This window comes from Lycium barbarum, chromosome 8 (genome assembly GCF_019175385.1).
Source record: "Lycium barbarum isolate Lr01 chromosome 8, ASM1917538v2, whole genome shotgun sequence".
Classification (NCBI taxonomy): domain Eukaryota; kingdom Viridiplantae; phylum Streptophyta; class Magnoliopsida; order Solanales; family Solanaceae; genus Lycium; species Lycium barbarum.
In genome coordinates this window covers 130,417,672-130,427,541 of record NC_083344.1, presented here as the reverse complement: position 1 = coordinate 130,427,541, position 9,870 = coordinate 130,417,672, and the positions used below count along the sequence as shown (strand labels likewise).

At 36.6% G+C, this 9,870-nt stretch overlaps 1 protein-coding gene across 1 annotated transcript; it reads left to right on the top strand.

Annotated features, from left to right (window-relative positions):
• Positions 1–4,545: 4,545 nt before the first annotated feature.
• On the top strand, positions 4,546–9,482 carry LOC132607449 (protein STRICTOSIDINE SYNTHASE-LIKE 10). Its single transcript, XM_060321419.1, has 3 exons — positions 4,546–5,022; positions 7,679–7,942; positions 8,751–9,482. Exons 1-3 carry the CDS (start codon positions 4,739–4,741, stop codon positions 9,319–9,321), a joined length of 1,119 nt encoding a protein of 372 aa, XP_060177402.1. The 5' UTR covers positions 4,546–4,738; the 3' UTR covers positions 9,322–9,482.
• The last annotated feature ends 388 nt before the right edge of the window (positions 9,483–9,870 follow it).

Genomic DNA, 9,870 nt, shown 5'->3' with positions numbered 1-9,870 from the left:
GAGCACAATTACATTTTCACGGAAATTCGGTAGCTTTTGCACATACATGATGTTGCGTGTCGGTGAGCGTGTGTATGTATATTAAGAAATATTTTAAAATATCTATAAATATTTATCTGTAAACTTAATTATTATTGTATATTGACTTAAGATCATTATAAAAATCATAAACTTCAAATGCTAGATCCGATTTACAACTATGCAATAGTATAAGTTAGTTTAACAAACTTAGGTTGTTTGGAGCACCTTATGCTGTTTAATTGGTACCCCACTCCATAATAATACACAACGTGCCCTTAAGAAGGACTAGTGGGGCATGTGTGACTGTCCCAAAAGTAGTCCTTTGGGACACTATTTCTATCAAAACGCAATCTTTGGATTCACATGTGTGAATTATTAAGTCATTAATATTGACCAAACGGTAACCTACTAATGTCTTTAATGTTATTAAAATGTGAATCATATAGAAGTCAAATAATCTTTTTGAAGTCCTTGTGGGCGAGAAATTATTTTTGTATTTTAAGCCAAAGTTTGGTTTAGCATGGAAGTACGTTCATGCATGGTAATCTCTTCACGGACTTTAATTGTACACATATCATTGACTTTTTTACTAAAAAAACCTTCATGTTTCAGATACTTCCTACTTGATCCAATTTTGTTATCGAATCCCTTGACCTAGCACGTCTATGATAAGAGATTTAAAATATAGGCATGAAAAAAATGTTTGCGTTTTGTTGGGCCAGGGTGGGCTAGGACGGATGTAAAATTTATGCGGGGACTATATTTGGACACCGTTATTTTAACATGTATCCATATTTTTAAAAATTTTGCACATTTATTCACTTCGGAACAACGTCAAACATGTAGTATCTAAAGTTTTATATGATTGAAGATCACGCAAAAATGGTTGAAATTCAGCAAAAATGATCAAATCCAGTCACACGTGTCTGAAGTTCAGGCACAAGTGGATGGACTTCAGTCATATGAAACTTCAGAAACTGCATGTTTGGAGTTATTCCAAAGTAGAGGGATTTGCAAATTCTTATGCACTACAAATATAGCTTAAAATTGTGATCCTAAAACCGGTTATCTGTGCACTTCCGCCGGGAAATAAAAAGACTTACTTAGATCCAATATTTATAACAAAGCGCAATTGATTAATACATGCAGTAACTATCATTTTATGTGTTCTCCTAGGAGAAAGTGCAATTGATTAATACATGTAGTAAAATCAATTGTTTCTTCCTCTAGCTCAAAATCTCCAAGTACCTTTTGGGGACATTATTTCAATTGAAAATACTGTCTAATGAAACTTGAAAGAGAGTCAAAAGTGAAATAGGCGGGAACTCCGAGATTAACAATAAGAGTGATATGGTGTAATTCTAATGTGCATTGAGGAGCCAAAAACATGCTGCAAAATATTTTACCTTGTTATCTTTTGATGCACCATTAAAATATTGAAGTACAACATTTTAATGTTCCCTTATTTCGCACAGTTCAAAAAAATCTTCAATCTTAACCCTGTGTACTATTTCATTGGTCTTTGTTAACCTTCTGGCTAACTGACCTTATGATGCTTGGAGATCCAATAAGACAGGTCATTGATTGGCCTTGCTTTAGACTGACCTACATGCTGAAGTGGCATTTTTTTGCGTGGATTGCTCTTCTTTTAGGGTGATCTTTTATCTTTGCCCCTCAAATCGGTGGTCTTTAATTTTTGTCCTTCGCCTAATACCCCGAGGTTGTGAGTTCGAACTCCAGCTCAGTTAAAAAAAAAAGAATTTTGCAAGGCAGAAGTTTGAATTCGCAAGACAAAATTTTGCTAGGTAAGTTTGAAACTCAGCCTTGCGAATTGTTTTTCAATTTTTGACTGAGCAGGTGTTCAAACCCAAAATTAATTTTTTTTAGTGAAGGACAAAAATTAAAGACCACCAAATTGAAGGACAAAACTTAAAGACCACCCCCGGCGAAGGACAATCCTGCAAATTGCCCCTGAAGTCAGAAGGATTTGTTTGTAGAATGGAACAGTCAAAATGGGCTAGGCCTGGCCCAATACAATTTACTAGTTGGCTCATGCTGGGCTAAGACTTTTCAGTCCATTTTAGATAGGGACCTTATAAATCCCTTGGCCCATTTAAGGCTGCATTGGGTCGGGCAATTTGCAGGATTACCCTTCGTTGGGGGTGGCCGGGTGGTCTTTAATTTTTACCCCTCAAAATGGTGGTCTTTAAATTTTGCCCTTCAGGCAGAATTTACATGGCGCAGGCAGAATTTCTGCCCATGCAAATTTTGCCCGAAGGCAGAAATTCTGCATGTACGGCCCAAAAGGCAGAATTTGCTGGGCAGATTTACAAAAATTCTGCCTTAGGCAGAATTTTGTAAAGTCTGCCTTGCGATATATATATATATTTTACTGAGTCGGGGTTCGAACCCACAACGTCGGGGTGTTAGGTGAGGGGGGTGAAACTTAAAGACCACCAATTTAAAGGGTAAAAATTAAAGACAAGCCCAAATGAAGGGCAATCCGCGCAAAAAACATTGGGTCATTTGCACTTTTGGTCCTATTTAGTGCTGGTCTTTGATTTTTGTCCAAAGAAGCAAATAACTTTTTTGCGGGATACAAATTTATATTTTCGCATAATAATATTCCACAATTATGCCCCGTGTTCTCAAAGAACTTATTCCCCGTTAAGCATAAGTTTGATTTTGTAGGACAAACATTAAAGACCAGCCCATTTGATGAATAAAAATTAAAGACCGGTCCATTTAAAGGAAAACTGTTTAATTTTGCTAAAAAGATTCAATTTATTCAACCCCAATTAGCCCGCAAAACCTCATACGGGTGGGTTGAATCGGACAGACCAGCCCGTTCTAACAGCTCTATTAGCCAAGAGAATCAATATGAGAGTATTTGGTGTCGTTGATTATGATGAAATGGTGCTTAGTGCTACTGATTCGGATTATTTCATATTTTATCCGTGTAAATAATGACTAAACATAAATTGCCATCAACTTATAGCTGCATAACTTACACATGTTTGGTGAAATGATAATTACTCTTTTATTCTTAATAATAGGATTTGGATTCGTGCCAATGTTATCTAGTCGTCTTTGTTAGGAGGGGCTTTCCTGACATCATTACAAATTTAATCTGAATCTCAATCCAAATATCAAAAACTGAAAAATAGTTGCATAGTGCAGTCAGTCAAACACCATATTAATTGGACGAAACTTATTTTTTTCTTACACAACTAACTAAACGTTATGCTATTAGGGTGTGTTTGATATGGAAGAAACTGTTTTCCTGAAAAATGAGTTCTTGGAAAATAAGTGAATTCTACTTATTTTTCTCATGTTCGGTTGGGCAGTAAAAATAAGTGAATTTCTTACTTATTTTTTTTATGTTCGATTGGTTGGTAGAAAACATTTTTTTTTGGAAAATATCCATCCAAGCCCCACTCCAATCCCACTCTAACCCCACCACCCCCACCACCCCTTCCTACCACCTCCCCCCACCCAACCACCACACTTAAATATACTTCATCTTCACCCACCCCGCTTGCCCCACCCCTACCCCATACCAAATATAACCACACAAACTTCCCTGTTTTATGAATGTTTTATAAAAGTAAAGTTAAATATATGAAGTAGAAAAGTTGGAAGAGGTAGGGGTGGGGTGGTGGTGGGTCGTGGGTGGTGTAAAAAATAAAAAAATATAATTTCAAAAACTTTTTTTCAAGAAAAATTAATTTTTTTTGGAGGGGGGGGGGGTGCATTGGGCCGGGGTTAGGGGGTAGGTGGTGCAAAAAACAAAATTAATTTTTGGGGGGGTGGGGGGTGGGGTGTTGGGTCGCGGGGCGGGAGAGGGTGTAGAAAATCAAAAAATAAATAAATTATACTACTAACCTTTTGAAAAATTGGGGGTGGGTTGGGTGGTGGTAGTGTGGTTGGGGTGGGTTGGGTGGTGGTAGTGTGGTTGGGGTGGTGTAAAAATAATAATAAAAAACTTTTCAAAACAATTTTTTTAAACAAAATTAATTTTTCTTTTGGGGGGGGGGGGGGGGGAGGAAGGCGTGGTGGTGGGGTGTTGGGTCGAGGCGGAGGGGGGCGGTAGAAAAAAAAAATATATTTTTTTTAAAAAATGGTTTGTGGAATGCCACTGATGGACTTGTTTTCCCTATTTTTATTAGGGAAGTCATTTTAATCATTTTTGAAGAACTTGGTTTTTAAGGGAAAATTTTAAAAACATAGCAAAAAAAATAGTGCAAAACTTACATTGCGAAAAATAGCCTAAAATATATACAAACATATACAGATATTTATACCAATATATATCAATACATACAAACATATATACAAAGGTAGATAAAGAGAGCACAACCATTTTTTGTAAGAATTAAAAAATGACTCAATTTTGATAGCATTATTTCCCTAATGAACATATAGTATAATTTTCTCTTTTTTAAAAGAAAACATTTTTAAAATTTTTGACTAATCCAACATGAGAAAATTGAAAAAATGTTTTCCTCTGCACCCAACGCACCCTTGTTTAATTTTAAATCAAAATCATTTTGCTAATGTGGCCAATTAAACAACCCCTAAGCTGTATTTCCTAATTCTTGTTTCGCAGAAATTTCTTCCATTTTATGACATGTCAATCTCACCCAAATTCTGTTCACTCATCATTTTAGATTGAAATTTCCGTCTTTGTAAAATAAACCGATTTTACCCTGTTTCCATGAATGCTAAAAATGTGATATTTAGTGCAATAGCACTTGGAATAATCACTGTAATTATAACTTTAAGTTCCAAAAATGTTTACAGCCCACCTAAAATAGAAGGTTCAAAAGACCTGTTATGGAAAGCTGAGGTAATTCATCTGAAAGGAGCAGTTGGGCCTGAGAGTATCGGGTTTGACCCGAATGGTGAAGGCCCATATACAGGTGTTGCTGATGGTCGGATTCTTAAGTGGAAAGGTGAAACTGAACGTTGGGTTGAATTTGCTGTCACTTCTTCTCAAAGGTAAAAAGCAAATTACCAAATTCTTGTTTATTTTGTGAGATATTGTTTAGTATAAGTGATTTAAGTGGTAGTAATAGAGTTAAATTCTTTAAACAGGGGTTTAAATGATTACTCTTGTTATTGATGCTTGTAATTTGGCCAATTAAAGGACCAAGATTTGAACTTTGGGTGTCTTTGGTATGAGGGTAAATGTTTTCTTGGAAAACAAGTGCTTTTTAACTTATGTTTTAGTGTTTGATAAGTAAGACAAAAAAAATATTATACCAAGACACTTACATGAAATCTAGCAAGACACTATGGGGTGGGATGGTCAAGGCATGGGGTTGGGGACGTTGGGTGGGTGGGGAGAAGACAATGAACCTGAAATGTCATTTACGAACTTATTTTCCCTATTTCTATTAGGTAAGTCATTTTTCAAGAATTTTTTTTTTCCTACCGAAAATATTTTCCACAATATTTTGACCAATCAAACGTGGAAAAATTGAATAACATTTTCTGAAAATATTTTCGTCCGTACTAAACACACCCTTTATGGTTTTTAAATTCTAGAATAGCGACATCATTCTGAATTCAATTTTTGTGCATATTTAATGGATTTCTTAATTCTCAATACAAATATGAAGTTTGAACTAAAGCAACTGGCTTCAACCAAACCCCTAAATAACCTTCTAGCTCTGCCCCTGCCCATAAGTTGTGTTCTTATCATGGATTGTTTGGAATGAGAGGGTTGAAGGAGAACTAGCACAGTACAAGTTTTGAAGTTCAAATGCCTCAGCTTCCTAGGAGTTTGGTGTAGAGGAAATGAGAAGTGTGATAGAACTGTCAGAAATGTTGCAGGAGTTAATCTTGTAAGAAGAGGGGCATTTCCTTTTTTTTTTTTTTTGGTGATAACCAAGACGTCACTAAGGGCTAGCTGGTGCGCGGTTCGAATTTGTCATTATTGCTTTTATTTACCAATAAAACAAAGGTATGCTTGCAATATGTGATTACCTGAAGAATGGTGATAATTGTATAGTATCATTTCAAATGGTATGGTGGTATCCAGGCTAGCTTGCATGTATTTCGTTTAGTCCACTGGTACCTGCTGCCTTCACCAAAGCTTAGAAAATGAGAATTAATTATCGAACCTTTTTTTTTGAAATCTGGTCTCACATGGGCCATTCCAGCTTGATTGACTGTCAGGCCACACCCTAAGTTCCAGACATATTCAATCAATCAATTAACTACGCTACTCCTAACTATATCTGTATTCTGTTGGGGCTTATTTTGTTCTTGTACTCAACAATTTGGCTTTAATGATTAATCATGGGTTCTCCTCATTTCCTTATAAATAAATAAATAAATTAAGGGTTCTCGTAAGACTAGAGGTTCTCTAGATCTCACATATCTCTTACAGAACAGTAGGATTCCTAATAAATACAAGACCTATTTAAGTGTAACAACAATAACTAAGCCTTAAGCAATCAATTGGTGTCGCATCGCATATATGAAACCTTTACTTCTGTTATGTTTGTAACTAACATTCACAGATCTCTAGAGTGAGAGGACTTTCCTTCTTAAGCTCTGGACTTATTGTTTCTTATGATTAATTGAAGTGTTAGCTGTGACCAAAGTCTAAATTTTTAGACATATTTATATGGGTTTATGTGCCTCTGATTTTGGAGTCTGCATACTCAAGAGGATGAAGAACCCTACTTTACTCAATTAATCTTTCTACTGTGACGCGTGTTTTTCGTTGATGGAGTCAACTGTAAATTTATGTATTTAATCTCAAGAATTAGAAAAACAAACATTTTGGAACAATCAGTATACTTTAGAAAGACCACCAAGTAGGGTGGGATAGATGCAGTGGCGGATCCAGGATTTTCATTCAGGGTGTTCGGGAAAAAAAAAGAAGCTAAATATACACTGTAATTTTTTGCCGAGGGTGTTCAAAAGTTAATATATGCACATAAACACAGAAAATTTACCCTATATATACACTGTAATTTTTTGCCGAGGGTGTTCGAACACCCTCTACAATACGTAGATCCGCCCCTGGATAGATGGAATCTCTTCACCCTTAACTAAAGGTCTCAGGTTCGAGCTCAGGGAATGGAGAAACCTCTAGAACCTCTAGGTGCTTCCTGCTTTAATTGGCCCCATGCAGCGGTGAATATGGATTAGTCGGGCCAGTAAGTTCCAGATACCAGAGGGTTATATCGAGAGAAATTTATTTAATAGTTTATCTTAAAACTAGAATATGTAATTCATCTTTTTATTTGGCTAGTTCTTCTTTTCTGTCACCTGAGGATTCATACTGTATATAATTAATGTCATCATTTTATTTGATGGCTAGTTCACTCTGTTCATCTGGTATTCATTTTATCAGATTCCTAAAATATATGACCTTTAATATGGGTATTATTGAAAGGAGAAAGCAAATAGCCTTGTCTCAGGAGGGATACACTTGAAACTTTTTTTTTATGCTTTTTGTTTATGTCTTTGAGAAGTATGACTATAACATTCTTCCTCATAGCACTACCATGATTCTGGTTTGGTATACAAGCATAATTTGAACTTTGCATAGTGAAGCTAATATCTTATTCCCTGCATACAACTTTCTCAAATTGACAATTTAAACATTACTAATGGAACTTGACATACTATCTTCAAGGAAGGAATGTGTGCACCCTTTTGCTCCCCATCTGGAGCATGTATGTGGAAGGCCGCTGGGCTTACGATTTGATACACGAACTGGAGACCTCTATATTGCTGATGCCTACTTAGGACTTCAAGTTGTGGGGCCAGCCGGTGGATTAGCTACCCCACTTGTCACAGAAGTTGAAGGCCAGCCTTTGCGCTTCACAAATGACATGGACATTGATGAGCAAGAAGATGTAATTTACTTCACAGATACCAGCACACAATTCCAGCGGAGGTAATTTATTGCCAATTGAGTACAGCGACATTCGAATCTATTCATACAAAGCTAAATTGGGTACAATCGGTTGGTAAATTTGTAGGTTGCTTGTGGTAAGGTCTACGTACACTCTACCCTCCCCAGATCCCACTTATGGGATTACACTGGGTATGTTGTTGTTCTTGCTTGTCGGTTGTCGTTGATAATCATTCAGCAAAACAGAGAAGTCAGTTTCGTTATTAGCTATAAGTGATACGGTGCATGTAGTAGCAGCTGTAATAGGAAGCTGAAACTTTGTCAAAATCACACTTACAATAACAAGCATCATTAAATTAAGGGATCGTTTGGTTGGTCCAGGCAGGAGATTTATAGTCTGATTGGCCAAATTTTCAAAATCTGTTGTCAATATTAGAGGGTAGCAATTTATGACCTATCAATTTGAAAAACATTTTTGTCAATATTAGAGCAGCAATTTGTGCTTGGCCGAGGTTCCAAAAATGCTTTTGAAACTTTTTCAGCTTCTGAAAAACAACTTATACTGCTACTCAAAAATACTTTTTTTTCTCCAAAAAGCTTGGCCAGACACCTCAGCTCTCTAGAATACACACTTTTGGCTTCCCAAAAACTTGACCAAACAAGCTATTAATCTCCACTATAAAGTTCGGGATCATTAATTTATAATCTCCATTCTCCACATAAAATTCGGGATCATCAATTATTGAGCTTTTCTGATGTTGGTATATTTGTAGATTTCATGTAGCAGCCTGCAAACATGAACTCAGAGACTCGTCCAGAAACTGATTCCAATTTTTCATCTTTTATCTAGGCAATTTATTGCATCTGTTGTAAGTGGAGACAAGACAGGCCGGCTGATGAAATACTACAAAGCAACAAAAGAAGTGACAGTTTTACTACGAGGCCTTGCTTTTGCCAACGGTGTAGCCTTGAGCAAAGACAAGTCCTTTGTACTAGTGACTGAAACTTCTAGTGGTCGAATAGTAAGGTATTGGCTTAAAGGGCCTCGCGCAGGAAAGCACGATACATTTGCTGATCTACCAGGATATCCGGACAACATCAGAAGAAACTCGAGAGGAGAGTTTTGGGTTGCTTTGCATTCAAAAAGATCGCTGCTTGCACAATTGGTTACATCCAATTCATGGCTCGGAAGGACATTGCTAAAACTTCCGTTCACCTTTCAGCAACTGCATTACTTGTTAGTCGGAGGGCAGCCGCATGCTACTGCAATTAAGTTAAGTGAGGATGGCCAAGTTGTGGAAGTTTTAGAAGACATTGAGAGCAAGACCTTGAAGTTTATAAGTGAGGTTGAGGAGAAAAACGGCAAGTTGTGGATTGGTTCTGTAATGGTGCCTTTCCTTGGAGTTCATGAATTGTCTTAAAGTAGCAGTTTCCTAAATAGGCTGTAATATTTAAATCCAGTTTGTGATAAGACTTTAAGTAAACTGTTTGTGGATTCTCAGTTTCTTCTGTACTGGCCTGAGTAAGTTTTAACTTCGAATTAGAGTTGTTTCTACCTTGTGAAAAAGGGATTTTGTTCTGATTCTCTTCTTTTTACCTATCATTTTTATCTTTGTATACTTGTCTGGGAAATAGCCTCTCTACCTCACAAAGGTAGGAGTACAATCTATGTACATACTACCCTCCCCATACCCCACTTGTGGGACTACACTGGGTATGTTGTTGTTGTATAGTTGTGTTCTTCCCCATTCCCATGTAAGGTATACAGTGAAATAAGATGATGTGAACATATATTGGGGGAAACCACTTTGCTACTTTTTAATCTCTCTCTTTTTTTTTTTTGGATCTTTTCTTTCTTGGGTGCTTTGATAATGGGAAAAATTCACAAATAGCCAGTGTTCTGGAGTTTGAACTTTTAGGAGTGGAAGTTCAGAATATTATCATGGCGTTTCACTTGTAGAAATTGAAGT